General features: G+C 55.4%; 8 protein-coding genes across 8 annotated transcripts; 2 read left to right on the top strand and 6 right to left on the bottom strand.

The window, feature by feature from the left end:
• Nucleotides 1-511: 511 nt before the first annotated feature.
• BU26DRAFT_107150 (uncharacterized protein) lies at nt 512-1,604 on the bottom strand. Its single transcript, XM_033819346.1, has 2 exons — nt 1,195-1,604; nt 512-1,139 (listed from the first exon to the last, which is right to left on the bottom strand). The coding sequence occupies exons 1-2, from the start codon at nt 1,453-1,455 to the stop codon at nt 813-815; spliced, it is 588 nt and encodes a 195-aa protein (XP_033678697.1). The 5' UTR covers nt 1,456-1,604; the 3' UTR covers nt 512-812.
• Nucleotides 1,605-4,194, bottom strand: BU26DRAFT_107124 (serine carboxypeptidase). The gene is made up of 4 exons (XM_033819345.1): nt 4,085-4,194; nt 2,719-4,030; nt 2,580-2,667; nt 1,605-2,529 (listed from the first exon to the last, which is right to left on the bottom strand). Exons 1-4 carry the CDS (start codon nt 4,085-4,087, stop codon nt 1,755-1,757), a joined length of 2,178 nt encoding a protein of 725 aa, XP_033678696.1. The 5' UTR covers nt 4,088-4,194; the 3' UTR covers nt 1,605-1,754.
• A 2,361-nt stretch (nt 4,195-6,555) lies between these two features.
• BU26DRAFT_436250 (uncharacterized protein) lies at nt 6,556-7,586 on the bottom strand (the record flags this gene model as incomplete). The annotated part of the gene is made up of 2 exons (XM_033824166.1): nt 6,556-6,659; nt 6,719-7,586. The coding sequence occupies 2 exons, from the start codon at nt 7,584-7,586 to the stop codon at nt 6,556-6,558; spliced, it is 972 nt and encodes a 323-aa protein (XP_033678695.1).
• Nucleotides 7,587-8,197: 611 nt separating this feature from the next.
• Nucleotides 8,198-9,395, bottom strand: BU26DRAFT_436645 (Undecaprenyl diphosphate synthase; the record flags this gene model as incomplete). The annotated part of the gene is made up of 3 exons (XM_033824186.1): nt 8,198-8,813; nt 8,863-9,122; nt 9,177-9,395. 3 exons carry the CDS (start codon nt 9,393-9,395, stop codon nt 8,198-8,200), a joined length of 1,095 nt encoding a protein of 364 aa, XP_033678694.1.
• A 356-nt stretch (nt 9,396-9,751) lies between these two features.
• Nucleotides 9,752-11,618, top strand: BU26DRAFT_107002 (uncharacterized protein). The gene is made up of 2 exons (XM_033819344.1): nt 9,752-10,021; nt 10,187-11,618. Exons 1-2 carry the CDS (start codon nt 9,887-9,889, stop codon nt 11,573-11,575), a joined length of 1,524 nt encoding a protein of 507 aa, XP_033678693.1. The 5' UTR covers nt 9,752-9,886; the 3' UTR covers nt 11,576-11,618.
• Nucleotides 11,477-13,137, bottom strand: BU26DRAFT_523277 (DNA replication complex GINS protein PSF3). The gene is made up of 6 exons (XM_033830003.1): nt 12,661-13,137; nt 12,544-12,612; nt 12,432-12,490; nt 12,191-12,380; nt 12,034-12,142; nt 11,477-11,972 (listed from the first exon to the last, which is right to left on the bottom strand). The coding sequence occupies exons 1-6, from the start codon at nt 12,703-12,705 to the stop codon at nt 11,905-11,907; spliced, it is 540 nt and encodes a 179-aa protein (XP_033678692.1). The 5' UTR covers nt 12,706-13,137; the 3' UTR covers nt 11,477-11,904.
• A 541-nt stretch (nt 13,138-13,678) lies between these two features.
• On the top strand, nt 13,679-19,728 carry BU26DRAFT_569606 (uncharacterized protein; the record flags this gene model as incomplete). Its single annotated transcript, XM_033833905.1, has 3 exons — nt 13,679-14,127; nt 14,188-19,600; nt 19,666-19,728. The coding sequence occupies 3 exons, from the start codon at nt 13,679-13,681 to the stop codon at nt 19,726-19,728; spliced, it is 5,925 nt and encodes a 1,974-aa protein (XP_033678691.1).
• A 223-nt stretch (nt 19,729-19,951) lies between these two features.
• BU26DRAFT_523274 (NAD(P)-binding protein) lies at nt 19,952-21,671 on the bottom strand. The gene has a single exon (XM_033830002.1). It carries the CDS (start codon nt 21,517-21,519, stop codon nt 20,071-20,073), a length of 1,449 nt encoding a protein of 482 aa, XP_033678690.1. The 5' UTR covers nt 21,520-21,671; the 3' UTR covers nt 19,952-20,070.
• Between the last annotated feature and the right edge of the window lie 195 nt (nt 21,672-21,866).

Below are 21,866 nucleotides of genomic sequence, written 5' to 3'. Positions count from 1 at the left end.
CGCTTTCTCCAAGGATGGACCCGTAGAGGGCTTGGGAGATCGACTCGCGCTGTGGGCCGTAGAAGTGGTAGAGAAGTACGCTTTTTCGCTGCCTGAACAAGATATCAAGGGCAGTGCGGGGATGTATAGAATGTACATGTACATGCGGCCGTGGAAGGAGGATCGTGTGGATGAGGAGTGGGCATATGGGAATACGGAAGTTCTTGACTAGGAACGCTGGAGGTAAAAGGATAATGGAGGAAATAGGTAAACAGGACAAGGTTTCGGCCATAGCTCTCTGTATGACAATACCGCTAAGCACAGCACGTGCGCATCCGGACTGCACCCAGGAAATGAAGAAGGGGTATTAGAACTGAATTCAAGGGGTATCTAACTAGGAAACTAAAGACTCCAAAGCAATCCACACACCACTACTTTTTCCCTTCCCCTCTACTATCTCCTCGTATTACTATCCCTGTCCCAATAGCAGCAACAAGCAGGATCCCAATCTCAAATGCAAGGTGCCAATCAACGCCCACAGCTAATGGAAGCAACAAGTCCGTCGCTGGAATTACCTCAGCCGCTTCACAGCAGTCGAAAGCCAGGCTCCCCAGACACTAATATCCCTCAAAGATTAACTTAGCCTCGGGCCTTCTCGCCCTCCTCGGGTCCAATCGAAGGCTGCGGAGCCGAACGTTCCGGGACCTTGACAGTAGGAGCGCGTTCGGGAGGCGGCTGGGTAGCCACTCGTGGAGGTGGGGTCGAGGCTCTCTCTTCTGCCCCCTTCACACCTTCGTCAGCCGCCGTCTCTTCTTCCTTCGCCGCCTTATCGTTTAGCTCATCGATGACGCTCGGCGCGGCTTCACCGTTGCCGAGACTATGTCGCCAGCCGGTGCGCATGCGCTGCAGAACCGACGGCTTGCGGCTGGCAGCAGGCTCGGTAGCCACTGAATTTGCGCGTGTAGGGGCGCGTGTAGGGGCTTTGTCTTCAGGTGGGACGTCTTCCGGTGGGAGGGAGGCTGAGCGCTGAACGGGTGGCATGGGTTCTGGTTCTGGTGCTGGGGATGCTGGTTTTGAGGGGGCTGCGCTGGGCTTCCGTGAGGCAACAAGCACCGCTGGCTCCGATGCCACCCTGCTTGGCTGTCGAGATTTCGGGGGCTCTTCGGTGGTTAGCTCAGTAGGTGCTCTGCTCGGAGGGGCCGCATTTCGCTGTACAATGGGCGTCGGCTCCTCAACGATGATGGGCGCATTTGGATGCGCGCTGAGGCGATGACCTCCCGCAGGCGGACTCCCCGAAGGTCTACGTAAGTCTACACTCGGTCGCGGCGATGCAGACTCAGGGATGGGTTCCATTGGCGCGCTCAGGCGGCGAGACGGGCGACGCTGCTCGTCGAATGACGGCGGATCTTCCGGCCTCTCAATATCAACGGGTGCAGCGGCTGGGGTTGGCTCTTTCTTTGAGCTCGGGCGCCTCATCGCTATCCGCTGGACAATGTTCCTTCTCTGCGGCTCGGCTATCGCCTCCAGCTTCGGCGTGGCAGGCTCTGAAGTGGGAAGAGGCGACGGTGTGTCTCGAGGGCCACCCAGGAACCGACGGTTGTGCTTCCGGGAACGGTGGTGACGCCAACATAGGCAGCAAGTCGATAGTAGTAAGAGCCTACAATGCACCTGTTTAGTATACTTATAGAGGCCTTTGCCCTGCCATGAAGCGTTGGTAGGGGAGTGAAGGCATAAGTAGACTACTGTTGGAGGTAATGTCCTATAGGCATGCAAACTCACAGCAGCAGGAGTCCTCCGACAGCAGCGAGTGCCGCGATAAGACCTGTCCTCACTTCCTTCGATTGATCGCCTTCTAACTTATCATAATCGAGGAGCGCGTCGCGTTCAGCATGGCGAAAGCGTCTGGTCTGAACACGAAACAAGAGTCGGGAGGCGCCCGAAGTTGGCTTAGGCGTACCGGTAGCAGTGTAAACACCTGTCAGAGCAATACTCGAGGTCGTCGTAGGGTTGCCATTCCGTACAGTAGCCGTAGGACCGTTGGTGGGAAGACTGCCTGGCTTGCCGGCGAGCACCGAACTCGCAGAGGGAGTGTATTGGCTGTCCTGAGCAAACCACATCCCGTTCTTCACGATGCCCAACCCCTGATTGATGGCTCTCTTTTCATTGTCATTGCAAGTGTCGTTAATAGCTCGGATCCAGCAGGTGCTCTTGGGCTGCGCTGGAGCCTTATTTGCGTGATCAGAATTCGCGGGCCCCTCAGTTCCGAAAGTGGAGAGATCAACATCCTTTCCCATGCCGATATCGTTGCCTTGGATGATGCGAGTGAAGACGGTGAACGCGGTCTCAGGTTGGTACGACGGAACAGTGTGGCCAGCGTCGTATATGCGGGAGAAGGAGAGATTGCCGTACTGACGGACCTGCCCGCCGACATAGGAGCTGTTGGAGACAATGTCGGCGTAACCGGCGGCCGGGAACGTGGTGTTGTAAGCTGAGAGACGAGCGACAGCAAGAGACACAGCTTCGCCTCCGTACCAATTGCAAATGATATCACTAGCAAGCGTCAGATCTGAATGCAGGGGATTGAAGCGGTGGATACCTACGCGTCGCCATAGATGAAAGCTACGCGGACACCACGGGCAAGAAGGTCCGCTAGCTTCTGCACCTGCGTTCCGCGTACGATATCACCAGCTGGCCAGCGTTAGCACACCTATCATTGACGGTAGCGACAGAGATGCTCACTTTCTCCGAAGGCGTTGTAGACCGCTGTGCTCGTCTCCGTATAGTTGACTTTTGCTCCGATAGACCGCAGAACATCGGCACTGTTCAGATACTCCAGGTAAGCGTAGCTAGGGAACGAGTTAGGCGGCATGACGCGGATGTCATAGGCGCTCCTGCCGGCTTCGTTGATAGCCTCGCCCATAATCCCATAGCAAGCGTTGCTGGCTTCAGCGCAAACCGACGAAGTTGCAGCATCGAAGCTCTCGCCTTCGGTGTCGCCAGCTGCCATATGTTTGCGACATTGAGTGACAAGGTCTTGACACCCTCCTGGAGCCTTGAAGTCGCTGATTAGGTTCAACCACTCAGTCTGGTCGATCGCTTGGATGCCGTAGGTATTGTTGTACGTAAAGTTGCCTAGGGACGGCGCTTGGATGAGCGCATCCACCAAGCCATTGATGATGCCAACCGAGCTGAGCTTGATCTCAAGGGTGCTGTTCGCGGGAATCTCTCCGGTGCGTCGCCGTTCGTTCTGGTCCTCGAAGAAGTCGCCGAACGTAGGACCGTACTGGCCACCGTAGCTCTCGGCAAACAGATTGACGCCGACGGGCTCAACTGTCGTTCTGTTGGGATGTTGGCCAGGATTATACTGAGGGAATGCAGATAGGAAGCCCTGTAAAAAGTGCCAGGCAGCTCTGGCTGCAATGACGGTCGAGTTCTGTGTGTTGTTTGGGTTGAGGGAGGAGAGAGTGCCGTTCGCCAAGACCCATGGTGGGTCATCTCGTGGAAGAGATTTGGGGTAGGCGATGACTCCCGTGCGGAAGTCCACCGTCGAGTTCACAGCCTCATCGTAGGAGAAGCCGACCTGAGTAGGCTGGTCGATGAAGAGCACATTGGAGCTGCGATCCCAGCCGAATGTGCTGGCTTGTGTGCCATAAGAGCCGTCTGCCAATTGTACTACCTCGCAAGGGCCTGCCTCGCGGAAAAGACCAATCATGCTGCTGCTGCCGGGTCCGCCATTGAGCCAAACTGTGAGGGGCGCGGTCTCAGGTTCGGTGCGGGCCTCGAAGAACCAGAAGAATGTGTTGATGGAGTAGTCCTGCTGGAATGGCTCGAGCGTGAAGGGAGGGAGGTTGACATAGCCCGTGTACTGCTTCTGGGCAGGGAAGACAGTGGTGCAGGTGCCCGGATCTGGTTCCTTGTATGAGATGGTGATATTAGGGTTGATGGGTGACTTGAGGACGGTATCGTAGGTGACGGGCGGAGGATACTGCTGGGCAATTGAGCAGCCGGCGAGACCGAGGGCAGACGCGACAACGATTGGCGATAGTTGGAACTACGGGACGTATGTCAGCTTGGTCCTGGTGTTCAGGGCTGGAAGGAAACCGGCCATGCTGGCTGTGCTGCAGCGAAGAGCTACTGCATGGGAATGAGGATAACAAGCCTGGTAGTGAAGCTTGGATAAAGAGCGGAGGCACCTGGGGCCAAAAGACACAACGTCTGGCCTGGGTCGCACGGCTCCGCGTACTGTTGGTAGGATTCAACAGCGGGTGACAGAATGGGATGAAGGAAAGAAGAGAAGAGAAGCGCAGAAGCTCGACTTTTGATTTACCAGCTCATCTGAACCGCGCCTGCCTCCACCGGAAGGCAAAACCAACAGAGCAAGCGAGGGCGCGAGAATGCAATGGCCATTTGAAGTGGAGGTGGGAAAGAGGGCGCGGGTCGCGCTGCGCCGTTGCCGTTGCCGTTGAGCCCTGGCGGACCTGCAGATCGGCAAGCCCAGCACTCCGCCGCATGGCGCTTGGGTCGCGTACCGGCCCGCCACACCAGAGCCAACCAAGGAACGCTCCCTGCAGTAGCCAGCAGCCAGTAGCCTCAGGCATGTGAATCGACGTCACGGTTCATTGCTTCTTTAGATGCTATGTGGTACTCGGGCTCTCAGACAGGAAGAACCACCTTCAAGACCAAAGATTGCAGCACGCCAAACGTCAAAGGCATGACTTCATGGCCGAAGACCCATGACAGCACACAAGGCTCGATGGAATATGCAAGTTCGTAATCCGTTTCTAATAATGCCACCCAGATACGCCAGCCATGAATGTTGCAATCATCACCTCTCCTTGTTCTCCTCGTCCCCCCACTGCTCACTAATGCCCTCATCCTCCTTAACCAACCCTTCTAGATTCCCTCTCACACTTTGCCTTATGTATCTGCTCCCAACCTGCCGTCCTGCAGAACCGGTGCCTGTTATATCGCTGCCGCCGCGCTCGCCGAAGAAATGGCTAAAAAGCGGCGGCTGCACCGTAATACACATTGGCGTTGTTTCCTTCGTCATGTATCTCAGTTTCCCATTACAATAGTCTGATAGCGCGAAATCGTAGCCTTTGCTAAAGTCGTGGATGCCGAATCGATAGAGTATCTTACGCGCGCCGGCTTGCGTGACGGCGTAGGCAAGGGTGCAGAGCGTGGCATTGGCGCGATGGACTAGACGCGTATATGGGGGGTAGATGGAGGAGATCGCATCAGGAGGCGCGCCGGGGGAGGGTTTCAGATGCTGGGGGCCCGCGACGGTCTGGTCATTGAGGAGCATGATGCGGTCGGGGTGAGCTGTAGAAGGCGGAGGGAGCTGAGCCCCACAGTGGCCTAGCCAAAGGATGTCCCAGTCACGACCATATGGATCCGCCTTAGGGATGCTGCGGCGGCCAAGGGAAGGGAGGCTTATGGAGGAGCGTTTCGCGAGCTCGATTGGATCTGGTATCTTTTGTTCGGAAGCTGGAGGGAGTCTTTGCGCGTGTGCATCGGCTCGTGAGATGAGCTCTGGTAATCTGCGTGCAGCATGGCCGAAGTCTGCCAGCTGGGAACGGAGGCGGAAGTCCCAATCAGCATCGTCCTCGAGGATCAATGCAGTGGTGAGGTTCCGAACGATGACCCTAGCAGATGTGAGCTACAAGCAACGGCGTTCAGGAATGGGTCACTGCCTTACTCCCGCATAGCATCCATGTGAGCTCGCCAACTACCAAGATTCCCATGGTTGATTTGACGATGATTGCCAGGCGGATATGCGCTCTCTCGAATCGCCTCCGCATCGATACCGTCGACCCACTCAAGGGAGATACCGCCGTATGATGCCGCTAGAGAAATGGAGTCTTTTCGATCTGTTCTCCATGGCGCGTTGATCACGAAGATCTTCTCAAACTGATGAGGGTTGTCAGCGTATGGTTTCGAAGTGCGAACGTCAGGCGAGAGAACGTACCCCCAGTGTATCGTTGGCGATACCGCTCGATGGTGTGCGGCTAGAATGATAATATTGAGCTGTGAATTCGAATGCGCCTGTTCGTCCCTCATGTTGTATCTTCAAGATGAAGAACAAGGTGACCAGGCATAATGCTACCGCCAAACAAACGCGGCCATGGTATTGCGAAGACATGCCGCCATCCTCAAACTGGTGCCTCTTGAGTGCGGAGCGAGTCCCTTAAGAAACGCCAACATGTTGACAGAACTTACAGTTTTGACACTGACGGTCCGCCCTAAAACTAGAATCCCGGGACGCCAACACGAAGCAGAACGTCGATCCCATTACTTAGATTGCACCCCAGACATCCACTATGCGGCTAAAGGGGAATGCCATCAAACCAACGTTAAGATTGCTGTGTAACATAAGAGCAAAACTCTGGGGTAAATATATATCCTGTACCTGAAACTAAGCATTGCGCAAAGGGTCACCAACGGCACGAGACGTCGTGCGAGCACCAAGATCCGGGTATAACAACGACATTGTCCTAAGAGCCTCACAAGCTCTTGGCCTCTAATAATGTTCCGATTGTACCGCATTGGCAGCCATGGCGAGGGAATGTGAGGGTCTCACGCATGATCGAGAGCCATATGTGCGAGCTGCATTCTGCGACCCCAGCCGCCGTAGACCCATCCCACAGCATCCGCCATGTCATTATAATATGGTGTCCAATCTGCGGACTCGTCAGCATCCTGTGTTCCGGGAGTGGCAAGCAAATCAAGATCAACTGACCTTCCCTGGTAAATGCTCGTGGTTTACCTTTCAACTCCGCCCAAGTCTTCTTTTCAGACAGACCGAGCTGCACGTATCTCGCTCTCTTTCCCCTACGAGCGATAATTTGGACCTCGCCGATTAGGTCCTGCTCTGGCGTGGCAAGTCGCCAATTCTCGACTACTTCGTGCCCAGGCCTCGCTGACCATTGCTGCGGCTCAGCACGCTGTTGTGCGGACCCGTCAGAGCTGTTAGACTGTGGCATAATCCACATCTGCACCTCAGCGCCGGACTCCTTTCCGTCCCTCTCTTTGAGCAGAGCATCCCAGTTTTCGGGTTGCGCAACTCTCTTCCGTCGGTGGTCGTATCCGGATGCGATGAAATCGGTATTTGGCGTGATGTACACGAGTTCCTTCCATGCGTCGCTCTTGAGCAAACTTTCAATATCGAAGTAGGTCACCACATCTCTCCACCCGTCGACAAGGCCAAAGCCATGGAAACTGTCTTCCACAATGAGGTGATCGAGATGCAGCCCGGGAAGGAGCGATAGTGCATTGTGGAAGTAGTACGTCGTGTAGTACTCTGCCCGTTCCGTCTCGTATAATGGGAAAGGGAATGCCTTGACGCGGATGTGACGTAGACGTGTCACAACGGATTGATCGACACTCAGCAGTGTATCCAGCATCGCCTCTGTGCCGCGAAAATGGAAGGAAATGTTTAAAGGGAGGTGCCGCCATGCTTCGCAATGAATCTGCCGACAAGTCTGGAGGATAGCCGTCCGATTAGAAGATGAGGAGATGCCGAAGCCATGTTTGACTGTGTATGACCTGAAGAGATGTTCATAGATAAACTCTCTAAGCTCGACTGGGATTGAGAGGAGTGAAGCCATAGACGCTGCTCCTGTAGACTTTGGCAGGCTAAGAAGAGGAGAGAAGGAATGGCGCTCAGTTTCTGGGTTGCAGGTTTGCCGGCTGATAGAGGAAGGACAGAATGTGGCACAGAAACCTGCTTTCTCTGCCCCACTATGTTCAGCGCTGTGTAAAGCCCTGGGTACAAAGATATCGGCAATTGATGCAAAAATCTGAAGGCGCGGACGGCAAAACGAAAAGAAAGATGCTTGCTCGGGAAAATGGAGTTTTTCTAGTTATCGCGGGACGGATGACGTTCGCAGGCCTAGTCAGCGTGAAGAAGCAACGGCTGGCCTGCACGCCGGTTGCACGAGGACGCTAGCGCCGACAGATGGGATCAGATGATCGCAACCCTCGGTTGAGGCGCAACCGCGATTAGAGATAAAGACCTGAAAGGCTATTAGGTGCCAACAAGCCTGCAAAGGCGTCGTACCAAGCTGCTGAAGCGTTGTTCTCGACTCAAAACGACCATACGCCTAGCATTTCGGATGCCAGACCCGGCTCGCTCTATGCATATGTACTTTTGCTCCTGGGTATCAATGCGTACCGGTGTCTCAGCTCACGCTTCGTCTTCTCTGCGGTGCCGCAACGCTCAAATCCTACTTCCATCCGCCTTGGACCGACCCCGGCCTCGTAGCTGTTCCTGGAGTTTCTTCTGCTGCCACTGCCATTCGACCAACACCGGAAGGAAGTGCCACAGATCGAATTCGGGCCAGAGGCACTTGAGAAAGACGATCGAGGTGTTTTCATGGCATTGCCACAGCATGAAGTCGCTGAGTCTCTCAACTCCCGAAGTCCGAACCAGCAAATCCAAAGGCGGTGCCCCGGCCGTCAACATGTGGTCGGTCAGCGTCTCAGCTGTGATGCTTTCCGCATCTGGATAGGCCGGCGTTGGCCCTCGGGACTCTTCCTTTTCTGGCGGATTGATCGCTGTCGATGTCGACGAGGAATGGTTATCCTCAGCCGATTTGCCTTCTTTCGATGATGCAGGGGACGTTGACCGCGAGTCTGGCTGCTCGGATACATCCCCGTTGTCCTCTCCCAGCATTTTCTTCCGGATGTGCTGGGTTATGTGTGACGCGGAGAAGGTACGTTTCGAGGGCGTTTGGATGTTCTCTATCGGAGTGCTGAACTGCTCCACCGTTGATTTGACCGCAGACGTGATCTCGTCTCGTGAGGTGTAGGGAAAGCAGACATTGAGGATGGCTCTGGAGGCTCATCAGCGGATGCACTGGGAGACGTTGCTGAAGACTTTACCTCTTGTTGTGTGCCGTCATGGCAACGGCTTTGTCGATGGCCTCCAAGACGTCGGGTTTGACGAAGTTGCGCTGACCCAGAATCCGGATAGAGGCGCCATAACGATCGAGGAGAGCTCCATGCTCCGACAACTGTCCCAACTTGAGCTTCGCCATGGCCATCAGGGCGTCCACCTCGTGTTTTGAGCGCTTGAAGTTCTCGATGCTGAAGGCATAGATTGTAACAACTTTTACTCCGGTCTTGTAGCAAACCTCGAGAATCTGGCGCAGGTCAGCATCGCGGAAGTTGGAGGGACAATGGGAGGATCAACATACTCGTGCTAGCGCTTCGAACCCCATATTATGTCCCTCTACGGTCTCGATATGGTGCTCGCGCGCAAAGCGCCTGTTTCCGTCCATAACAAATGCGACATGCTGCGGGATCGGGCCCTGTCTAAGGGCGCCAATGAGGAGCTCTCGTAGCTGGCGGACGGTCCATGCGACTGGGGGAGAGGCTGCGAGCCATCTAGAAATGCCTGAAGTATGCAGAGACATGGTAGGGAAGCGTTGAGGGAAGGTATGCTTATAGGTACTTTGACTGCAATAGCGGAAGTGAGTGAAGGTACAAATGCGCTCTGCAGAACGCTTAATATGCGGAAGGAGAAAGGACAATCATGAATTTGGCGGCATGCTGCATAAGAATATAGTCAATGGCGACCCTGCTACGTAAACCCGGGCGATGTTGAGGCTGAGCGCTGCCGTGACGCGACTTCCCAGAAATCACAAGAGGCTGGTGCAACTTGCCTCGCTTGGAACCTTGGAGGCGCCACCGGCCCGGTTGGATCACGTGGACTCTAGCGTCGGCACGGCTTAGCCCTGAGGCATCTGCAGCGCACATCCCTGCTCCGCGTACAACACTTCCACTTCGCCTTTCACTGACCTAGATTCTTTCTCTGCCAGCGCTGTGCATTTTTGGGAGCTGGTCTCCACCGTCCTGCACTCGCCGTCCTTTCTCACTTACTGCGATCGTACGCTTACAAGTCTTCATGGCCGACACTCCGTCTGCCCTCCATCTCGCGGAGCAGCTTGCCGCGGGCTTCGCGGCCTTGAGCGGGGAATACCAAATCCTCTTTGAGCAACAACGGCAGCTAGAGAGCAAGCTGTCGTGGGCTAAGCAGCAGGTATGTGCAACACAAGAATCTCCTCAGTCTTCGTGATGAATACTTTTTAGCTCTAGACCTGCAGCCGCGTGGCGGCCTTGACAGACAACATTTACCATAACTGATTGTTTCTTCTTCATCTTTGGTTCATGCGGCAATCATCGTTGCAGCGCTGATCATATCTAGTATCTTGATTTGCTCAAACGATTCACGCCAGATACCCTTTCCCAAGATCACCTCGTCTTCCTGCAGGACCTTGACCGCATAGCCTCCGAACCGCCTAGCTCGCAGTACGATTGGATTGAAAAGCTCTCAGAAAGCAATGATAAACAACGGCGGAATCGGGCATGTGTCATCAAACAAGCCGTATCAGCCTCAGCCAACCTGCGGGATCCCGTCGGCGCCATCGGTGTTAAGACTGACACCGGCGTGATGATATGGAGCCGGCCATCTGCGGACAAGGAACGGTCTGCGCTGCGGATACAGTCCGATGTAGATATGTCGCACATGGAGAAGGACTTTACAACCGCTGGAACCCCTAGCAAGCTAGGCTGTCCCTTCGCGAACGGCAGTGCAAGACAAAGTCCGCTCGCCACGCCACTCAGTTCCCCATCTCGGATGAGCTTGAAGGGGCGCAGATCCAAAAGACCGTCGTTTAATGATCCCATACGTGCCGAAATATGTGGTAATGACCCGGTTTCCGCGTCAGCCTCCATCGAAGGCTCCGCCGCCGTATGCCCCATCCGCTTCCTTGATCAGCACGCTCCGGAAGAGGTCGCCAAGTATTTTGAAAAGCACAAGCACGAGCTTCCTAGAAGCCACGAGGTCTGCATCAGCCGTTTCCAGAGTAACGCTGATAGCATACGTCAGCTAGACCGCAAATACGGCAATCTCGTCAGCATGATTCAAGGCCTGGGCGAGAAGCACCAAGCATGGCTACCGGAGGAGCCGGAAGAGGGAGCTGACGTCGCTGAAGAGGAGGCAAAGACCGATGCAAAAGTGGAAAATTGGGCAAAGGATGTAACAGTTAGCCTCCAAGATTGCACTCCAGGCGAGGAAGAATCATCAGAGCAAGCAGTCGACGAGGCGAGGACGGCCCACTTCGATAGACCGCTCAAAGAGATCAGAGTTGGCGAGTCTCCTAGTCGGCCATGGGGCATCTCCATACCGCCCAAGTATACGAATGCGGACAGCTCTTCTTCCGTGGGTTCGGCCCCAACGGCGTCACCTCCGTTGCCCCTCGAGACGGACCGTCCGATTGGCGAGACACCACGGAAGACGGGACAATGCCCGTTCGACCATTTGGTTAAGGCGGATGGGACCAAAGTCAGAGAGCGTCACGATGCTCCTGAACAGGGTCCAGCGCAGGAACCCGAGCGGGAACCAGAAGCACCGCCGCTTGAGCCCCATGAACCCCAGGTGGAGCCGAAATTGGTCGGGGAGAAGAGGCCGGAGCATGAGACTTCAAAGGTCATCCCACAAATGGTCTTCAACGGGCCAGTTTTCCTTGGATATCCCCCGGAACAGTTGATCAGCCTGTTACAGAACAGTAATCTTGGGGCCACTATGCGATAAAGGCTCGCGGGGTATTTCAGGCCAGATGTTACGTTCAGGTAAATTGCTTTCACCAGGTAACCGTAACGTAATTGGAAGGTAGGAGCTTATTGACCACCCCTGAGCATCGTCCTTGCATTGCTGCTTTGTGCTATCCCGTCACGTCTCCTACTCGCATCCACCGATGATATGTTTCCAAGTATCCTCCTTTTCTTTGGGCATGCACTTTCTGCCTCCGTAGCTCTCGAAGCCTTTCGTCTCATGCTGACCCTTGATCCTCGCTCGACAATAATATAGAGCTCCTTGTCAGACCTCGGAGCGTCTAGGAACTTAGCGGAGTTGCTCTTTCTTCATTTCTTCTTCAGCTCGGTCATCCATGCCCGAACAGCCTTTGCACTGTCGTGGGCTGCTCGGAATACTTTTGGATGGTCAGCATTGGAGGTTACTAGGAATGGTCAAGCATAGCGGATTCGACTCACATTGCCTCTCGTTCTCGTCTAGCCCGCGCAGGAAGTCGGCTCCTTCGCCTAGCGCACCCCTTGGGTTATGCGCCTGGTCGGCGATAACAGCTGCCCTGGCTTTGAACGTCTAGTTGGAGTCAGCCATAGAAGTCTTCCAGTGGTGTCGTGTACGGACGTCGCTCAACACCTCGATCATCTCTTCCTCGTCAAAAAGCTCAAGGATTCGCGCACCCAGGTTGTAGAAGTGCGGTGCAAGGGCTCGAAGGTCGACCGTTCGCGGATCAGCTTTCAGCGCGTTTAGGACGCGCGGTGCCAGGGCTGACGGAGCATCCAGTGTGACCAAAGACGATGTATTCAGACTCTGGCTATCACGAATATTAATAAATCCTGTACTTGTCCGAGTGAAGTACTCCTACCTCAGCGCAAGCATCTCCCCAAGCCAAAGCGGCAACTCTACCTTGGACCCCTGCTTCATCTGTAGACACGGTCACTAGACACTTCGGGGCGTAGACAATAGTGAGGCCTTACATCGCCACTCATGTTGCCTTCCAGGAAGCCCAGACCGGGCACCGTCAGCTCGAAAGTGCATGGGACTTTCTAGACATTTGTAAGCCTTGTGGAGGCGAAAACTGGCCCTACACTTGCCTGCGCGTCTGTGAGGATGGCGTCCACATCGTAGTAGGAACCCATCCTGAAGCGATTTCCAGTCAGTGAGTGCCGAGAGGGGAAGTTGGGCCTTGGTGAGTAGAATCGCAAGGATGGATGCCACGTTGTAGTGCAGAGCCAGCAGTCGGAGGTGCTCCAACGGCAGAGGCAATAAGCGTTGTCGCGTGTCGTGCCACCAGACCCCGACCTTTCGGCATGCAACAGATGTGCGGAAAAGTGAAAGGGGAAGACAATAGTGTTTGGACCGCAGAAGGCACGGTCGAATCAGTGAAGCTGGGAAAGGAGCTGCTGCCGTGACTTTGCGGCATGGTATGGGATGCTCCCTACCTGTGTTGCCGCAGCGAATTGCGCGTCGTGAATGCCTGGTGCGGGCCGCAGCGTATTTTAGGACGCGCGCATCCCCGAAATCCCCGATCAGTCGCGCTCGTCCCTTTGGCAACTGGCTGGAAAGATTTCAAGGTGAGTTTTCTGTTTTGCCTCGTCCTGGTTGATTTGTTGCGGTCGCAGCTGGGAAAGTAGGCGGGAGTGCTGCGGTCGTCCCTCGCGTAGCTACTAGTCGGCAGCGGCTCATCGAGCACACCGGCGACGGCAGCCTCACGGGTCATAGCTCCAGCACGTCCCCGGTCATCCACAACCTTGCGGGAGCCGCGAGGCGTCGGCTACCTACATGAACTGCGACTCCAACTTCTCCCACCACGCCCAGTTACACCCTCTCATACATTTGCACTTGCGCTAGATCCAGAGCCCAGAATCTGTACAGTACGTCCTGCACACAACTATGGACGAGCGCCTCCGCCAGCCTGGTCTCGTGTGGATCTCATCGCCCTTCGCACAGCCTTCAAGTCACTGGACTGCCTTGCTAACAGATTGCGCTCGCAGATTATCTCCCGCCGCGCCCGACTGCCCATTGACGCATATTCTTTGATGACCGCCCGCCCCGACCGCCGCAACCCCACGCCGTAGGCCTGTTTCATCCACAGTCTACCTTCTGGCAACCATGGCTGTCAGCGAACGAATATCACAGCTCATGGGCGCCCTCGATGCCGCCTCTGGCGTTGACTCGTCTCGTGCGACCTCACCGGGCGCCGATTGGCGACAGGCCAACGGCAGCGTCAACGGCACAGACGAGGACAAGCAGAATCGCAGCCGCCCGCGGACCTTCCCATACTTCAAGTATCTGCCCTACGACACCGAGGCCCAGAGCGAGCGCGAGGACAACCTGAACACATGTCTGAAGCACCTCTACATTGCCGTGTCCGCGGGCGACTTTGCGCCGGGTGCAGTGCACTGGACGCGCGAGATCCGCGGATGGTTGACGCTGAAATTCGACCTCCCCCGCAGCACGCGCGTCAAGCTGGTGAACCTCTACTACGAGCTTGCTCTGGCTCCGGGGCTGGACTACCTGGTGGCGGAGCGCTTCGCGAGCATGTTCATGGTCCTGACAAAGTGAGTGACATTTTTGACACGTCTTGGCATCAAGCGTAGCACAACTGACATGGTGGACAGGCGGAAACACTACCTTCGACCGGGTAAAGATTTGGTGCTCGACTGGCGGCCTCTGTTTAGGGAACTGAAGCTGTTCGTGCTCCCGTCAGAATCGGGAGGATCGCAACCGCCAAATGTGAAGCGCAACATACGCACCCTGACCAAACTGTGCACCTTTGCGCAGCTCTATTTCGATCCGCAGGAGATACCCGCGATACTCGAGGAGATTCTTCCGTTCTTCAGCACGTCCTACTCCGAAGGCGCATTCGTCGTCATAGGCCTCCTAAACCTACTACTCCCGACGAGCCCAGCGCCAGATGATAGGCCGGATCTGCAGCCTCAGGAGTACCTCCCGCTTTTCTTCCATCTTTGGTCGTTGGTCAATCGATCACGGCTCGTAGATGCGCATTTCCTCGACATGCTATCGAGGCTCGCTCGGGATTCGCTCACCGCGCCGCATATATCCTTTTCGCAATACGGCATGTTCACGGGCGAACAGTGTGCTCTCATCTTCACTGCTATTCTGAGGCTACTTGAGATACCCGTCGGGCAAGCCACATCACCATACATGGAGACTGTGGACCTAGGCGCCGGGTTAGCTGTCATGCTCGACCGAGACCAGCGGAAGCATCCTTCCACGCATCACATCTCGCGTACCATTGTCATGTCATTCTCCCCGGCATGCTTGGGCCATTCAGATTCGGTTCTAAGCCAGCTCGAAGGTCTTATTCAAGCCGTCGAAACATTTTTCCATCCGTCAAATTCAGGCAGCTGGACAAGGTCGCTAGCGCAGCTGGTGTACTACCTGGCTGATTTCTTCGTCCTGCGCTGGAACCGAGAGCACAGTGGCGAGATGGATGTTCCTGAGGGACGGAGGCTGAATGACGCTCTTAAGCGACGCTTTGTGCTCTGCTTGCGCGAGGTAACCTTCATGGGCATATTCTCCAAGAGTGACAAGGCGGTGGCGTACTCGTTATCTACACTCCAGAGCCTCGCATACCTGGAACCGACCCTGATCCTGCCGGGAGCATTACAGCGGATATACCCCGCGATGCAAGGTCTGGTCGAGGTGCATCGGACGATATCCTCCATTCGGGCGTTGCAAGTACTTTCCAAGATTATGGCGAGGACGAAAGGCTACCGGTGTCACGTTACGACGCTCCTAGGGCTTGCGCTACCCGGCATCGACCCAAATGACTTGGACAAGACTGTACAGACCTTGGCCTACATCCAAGGCGTCTGTTACACCGTACCATTCCATGACCTCACACAAGAGAGCAAGCTTGCGAACGGTGCCTCCATCAAAAGTGGAACAAGCGGAACGGCGACGCCGATGGAAGGGGCTGACACCGACACCGGGCTCGCCGTGCGATGGATCACAGAGCAGGTCGACCGGTTAGAGAACGCCAAGGGGCTCATCGAGATCGACTATGATAAGGAGCTCAGCGACCACGAGGAAGAGATGATCCTACGTTCCTCAACAACCGGGCTTGCCGAGTTCTTGATGTCGTTCCTTGGCCGAGTGTTCACCCTTTTAGAGAACTTGCCAGACGCTGCGAGGATTCGTAGTGGAACCCCCGAAGAATTCGTGGCAAACCATCTCCCGGCCGCCTTCACCCCGCTGCTTGCGGCGCTCTCCCCCGAACTGTTCGATATTGCGCTCGACAAGATCGCCAACTTCATCTCGAATCATGTCATACATCAAGCACGAGACGCAATATCGTTCATTTGCAACAGCTTGGTAAAGGTCAACCCAGAGAAGTCTCTAAAGCGACTGTTGCCTCCTATCTTCGCCGGTATTCGGACAGAGATTGAGGACAATGGTGCTGGTTCCTCCCGGACAACGGGCGCTGATGTTCTTCCACGAGACCGCGGTCTCGTATGGTACCTGTGCATCTTGAGCATGAGTGTGGTCCATGTTGGCGATGCCGTCGTGCAATGGAAAGACGAGCTCTTCGAGATTGCAGAGTACATGCAGCGGAAGTGTAGAGGCACTCCTACCGTTCATGTGTCCAACTTCATTCATCATCTCCTCCTCAACCTCACTTGCACATATACCAACGACTACTCCATCTACGAAGAGGACGAGCTTGAAAGGGGTCTTACAACGAGCTCATGGGGCAGGCAAGTCGACGTGAAGAAGATCAACATCAAGTGGCACAAGCCGAACCCCGAGGAGATTGATTTTGCCATCAAGTTGTTCGAGTTCCAGGCGGAAAACTCCATCAACACTCTCACCGCACTCGTCTCAGCTAACCCACCTATTAAGCGTGAGGGTACCGGGAAGGACTGGTCGGACGAGATATCTAGAAATCTAGTCCTTCTGAGGCTATTGGTATCCGGCATCTCGGTGCTATTTGATGTTCGCCATGGGCAAGCTGCCGATGGAGGTTCTGTAGAGTCCGACAACGGCTCTGATCCGGACGCTATAGACACCGAAGGCATCGAGGATGATGCTGGTCTCGGGGAGGCAGAAGACGAGGAAGTCAAGCCTACCTTCGTGTACGAGACTGGGTATCCCCTCAGGCGCGGCGACAGTAACTACAAGCTCATTCACAATCTTCGCCAAAAGGTTGGAGAGACGCTTCACGAAGTCCACCAGTTTTTGAGCGAAAAGCAGGAGGATGATGTGCCGTGCTTCAACGCGCTGTACAACGCCTATCGGTCGTGGTTTATCGACGTTGGCATCGAGCGATCCGCCCATGTCCTGGAGCGGATAACTAGGCTGCTTGAATCGGACGAAGGTCCCTTCAGATTCAGTGGGCTACGAAAGGAGTACCCGCGCCCCCTGCTGGTGCGGCGCGCCAATGTCTACCACCTCCAGCGGCTACGGCACAATGCCAACCCTCGGCCGAAGACCGATCTGGACAAGCGACTTCTCTTCGACCTTGCTGAGTCCAGTATCTCACTGTATACTGAGATTCGACGCACGGCTCAAACCGCGAATGAATCAGCCGTCAAGTGCGTCCTAGGTGCACGACCACTCGTCATCCCACCGCTCCTTGATGCGCTAGTGAAAGCCGTCGCAGAGAACGACTACCCTCGTATCAAGGGCGCGATGTTCACGCTTTTGTTTGGCAGCCTGGCGAAAACCATCAGCCGGGACTGGCGGTTCACACCGACCCTCATCAAAGCTTTCATCGAAGTCACTGGCGCAGACAAGCCCTCCGTCCAGAAACTTGCGACGAATGCCACGTTTCAAGTCATGGACATGGGCAAGGCAATGGAGCGGATGGTCATCCTCGATAAGGAGGTCGTCGAAGCAATTGCGTATGTCATCGATGCGAGTGAAGACGAGAGCGTCCAGCAGAAAGTCGTCAAGCGACGAAATTTCATCAAGCGGAAACGGGCTCGTATCGAAGGGAAGAAGGCCGACCTCTCCAAAGAGCTGATCGACACCACTCGGACTGCGCACTGGAAAAAGGTCAGCCGGACTGCCGCCATCATTGTCAACCTCGGCATGCGTTACGATACGATAGCGTCCGATGAGATGATCGAACTTGTCGCCAAAGGCTCCATTGATCAGCACCCCAGCCTGCGAGGTCTGTACGCAGGTGCCCTGGTCGGGCTCTTCTCAGTCATTCAGACCCGTGCCATTACAGGGCATAGCTACGAGAAGTACCTCCTTAGCGAAGAGGAGGTCCCGGACAAGATATCCGTCCCAACCAAGGCCGACGATCCCAACTGGACCGGAGAATACCTTGGCATGTTCGCCAAACCCGAAGCAAAGTACTATGTCGACTTCGATTATCCCGGTTGGCTGGTGTGGACGAAGACGATGCCGGCGTACCTGCCAAATCCGCCGCCTATGTCCTATGACGAGACGGAGACCCATGTCCGTAAGAAGATTGGGTCGCTCCTAGACCGTTCATGGTTTTCAAACTACTTCGCTTTCATGAAGCAGGAACCGCGTGACTCAGGGGCCGATCGATTCCGCATGTCTAGCGCCATGCTGCTTACCCACGCCTTCGAGCTTGTATTCTGCGGCCTCAGCTCAGCTACATATGAGGACATCAAGGACCTCACCCAGGCAGTGTACGGTGACGGAAGCGACAAGCATCAACACCGTGCCACAGCCGAGATCATGGGTGCCTTGCTCTCCTGTGCTCCAGATCTGGAGGCCGAGCAGCGCCAGGAGATCTGGGAGTACGTCTTCCCAATCATCCGCGGTATCTTCGAAGACGGCCTGACACCTGACAACGCGGGTTATTGGACTACATTTCTGCATGTCGTGCTTCAATCGAAGGATCCTAGGCGAGGATGGCCGCTCGTCGATTGGTTATCAAGCTTCCGTCTCGATATGGACTCCAATGCGGCTTTTAAGGAGAGTTCGAAAATCCACTTGCTCCAGCAATGTATCTCCGACGCAGGCTGGCATTTCCGACTGGAGAAGCCCATTATTGAAGACTTCATGCAGCACCTTGACCATCCATACAAGGGTGTTCGTGAAGCCATGGGTCAGACGATCGCTTGCATCTACCGCACGCGATATCATGAATCGTACAAGGACGTCTCCACGCTTATCAAGGCGCAAAAGAAAGCCTCGTCTATCGGCGTCCGTCCGTACGAGCCAACGGAAGAATTCTCCAGGATGATCGCAGATGTCTTTGAGCGTCTAGAAGTCTGGCGCGGTCAACGTCCCGCCGGCCAACAGACCCCTTCGTCCTACACGTCCGGTGGCAAGACTGTCCTTCTCTGGCTCAACTCGACCCTCTCGTCCTACGAATGCACGCAACTCATCAAGTTCTTCCCCAACGTCTTTACAGAGCAACTCCTCCACATGATGGATATCAAAGAAGACCCGGAATTACAATCCCTCGCGTACCACGTCTTCCGCCATCTACCCAACATCCCGCACCGACAGGGTGAGGACGCGGACTTCATCGCCGCGCTAATTCGCATCGGGCGTACCGCGACGAGCTGGCATCAGCGCCTCAGGATCTTAATCAATATCCAGGTCATATATTTCCGGAGACTCTTTCTCATGAGCGAGCAGCAGCAACTCGACATCTACAATTGCGTCTCCGGCATGCTCAGCGATGTGCAGCTCGAAGTGCGGATGGGCGCCGCCACTACACTCTCGGGTATGATCCGGTGCTCGCCGCTCGCGCTCCGCGAACGCATGGTGTCAACACTCAAAGCGGAATTCACGTCCAAGCTCGCCAAGAATCCACTGCCAAAACGTCGTATCCCCGGCACGCCGACGCCCGAGCACAACAAACTCATCCTGACGCGGCATGCAGCGGTTCTCGGGCTGGGAGCATTGATTCAGGCATTCCCGTATACGAGTCCGCCGCCGGCCTGGCTGCCGGATGTGCTGGCTACATTGGCAAGGAAGGCGGCGGCAGACCCGGGTATGGTGGGGAAAAGTGTGAAGAGTGTACTGGCAGATTTTAAAAAGACGAGGCAGGATACTTGGCATGTGGATGTCAAGGTAAGTCCCACCACCAGTCCTCCCTCTAGAACATTGTGGTGAATGGATGCTAACGGATATATCAGGCTTTCGAGCAAGAACAGCTAGAGGATCTGGAAGGCGTATTGTGGAAGAGCTACTTTGCGTAGAGGACGTGTGGTCTCTTTCTCTTTATTCAAGAGTCAGCACGATGGGTGATCGGTCAATTTGGTCAAGGAATGGTTCAGGACAGGTTCCACGGTGTGTGTATTATAGGTCGGCGAATGGCGGATGTAGGGCTTTCGGACGCATCAAGCTTGCATGGGGCGGCGCAGGAGTCTAAGACTACTACTACTAAAGGCATCTTTCGATAGAAGGAGGAGTCTCCGGTTTGGTGGTGATGCAACTGTGGTAGATGGCTATGCTTGTATGTGAACTCTATGTTCTATGGCTGATCAAGGGTAATCCGGTTGAACCCATAAAACCAATACGCACCCTCCACTCATGCCATCTCAGAAATTCTCAACCCTCGTCCCCACACCTCTCTCATCCGCTAACCTGACCAAATCGGTCCCAACCACCACATCCATCAATCCCATGCCCACACACTTGAAAATCACATTTCCCCTCTGCAACCACTCCATCAGCCCCTTGTCCGCCACATCCTCCTGCTCCTTGACAACACCACCACTCTTCCTCTTCTTCTTCTTCCTCTGCTCGCACTCACCCAACTCCACACCCCCCTCGTCCAAACCCTCCATACTCTTCTTCGCCTGGCATTCCATGCGTCTGCGCTCTGCGTCTCGTCGCAGCATGACCAGTTCGCCGATTTCGACGACTTCGTGGCCCGTCAGGCCCGCTTGGATGATCTCGCCTGCTTCCTTCAGGCACGCTTCCACGCTGTCGACGACCACCGCGCCGCCTTCTAGCGCGTGCTTGTGGTGGTGCCGGCCGTGGTCGGGCGCGACGTTTTGCCGCAGAATGTCCGGGTGAAGTTCGGTCATATGCGGCTTGTACGATCCGATGGCGGCGATGTAGCGGCCCTTTTTGCGGCCCTCGGTGTTGGTAAGGTAGCTGGCGGGGAAGAGCGGGCTGAGCGAGGGCGTCGTGCAAAAGATAACACTACTCGCCCTCACGGTAGCCTTCAGCAGCCTCTCGTACTCATTCGCATTCGGCGTGAGGATCTGAATCTTCGGGCGAGCAAGATCCGTCGTCTCGGGCGTGGGGATGCTGATCTTGGGGAAGGCGGCGGGCTCGGAGGTCGGTTTGTACAGTTTTTCGAGCAGATTGTGGGCGCTGTCGAAGGTGCGGTTTACGATGTTGAGGTGGTGGATTTCTGGCCCGCGGAGCAGGAGAGCCAGACGGATGTGCCAGTATGCTTGTTTGCCGGCGCCGAAGACGACCACGTCGTGTACGTTTGTGCGTTTCTTAAACAGCATTGTACTGACGAGGGCGGTGCGGAAGGCGGTTATTTCTTCGGCGTTGACGAGGGCTCGTGGCGCGCCGGTGCGGTCGAGCAGCGTGAGACTCCCTTTCGGCGTCGTGCTTTGCGAGCTCGCGACTGAGTCTGGCGGGACATCGAAAGCGGTCGTTGAGGACGAGGTAGACGGTTGGGAGATGGAGAGCGAGTCGAACGATGCGAGAGACGCGGCGCCGGAACCTGGACTAGCTGTATCTAATGTCTTCTTCGAGTCCTCCGGTACAGCTAGAGTGACGATCTTCACTCCCAGGCCATCGTTGCTGCTCGCGGGCATGAAGAGCGTGGTCTGGCCATCACTTCGCTTGAGCGCGGTGCGGAGGGGCTGGTACGACGAGCTGCAGCCATTGAGGTCTGCGTCGGTCGAAGTCGAGTAGTAATGAAGCGCGTCTGCTAAGCTTTGCTGCAAATCCAAGATGTCTTGCCTTGTGAGGCTAAAGAGGAGACTGCGGACGTCCGCGTCCGTGAGGATCGTTAGAGGCATACCGCAGTACTTGCAGATTCTCGGGTTTGGGTTGGACGAGAAAAGTGCGGCGAAGTATCTGGATCAGTCAATTAACCTTTAGCCATAGTGAGCAGTACGATGTAAGAGGGAAGCCCATAGTTAAAGTGTAAGCTTCACTGCGAAGCTTGTCTCCTTCCTAGCGGGGCACTGAGGGGCAACTTCAGTCAGAGGTGCTAGCTCTAGCCCCACTAGGCGCTTATTCATCACTGGATTTTGCCGCACAGCGTGCCCAGGTGGGTAAACGTTCCTGATGATTGATTTCAGTTGTTCGTGACCGCTTTTGGCCGCCCTAAACTCCGTGGTATTGCTCGAAGCCCGCTATATGC

Source organism: Trematosphaeria pertusa, assembly GCF_010094035.1.
Source record: "Trematosphaeria pertusa strain CBS 122368 unplaced genomic scaffold BU26scaffold_16, whole genome shotgun sequence".
Classification (NCBI taxonomy): Eukaryota; Fungi; Ascomycota; class Dothideomycetes; order Pleosporales; family Trematosphaeriaceae; genus Trematosphaeria; species Trematosphaeria pertusa.
This window is presented reverse-complemented; position numbering and strand designations above follow the sequence as displayed.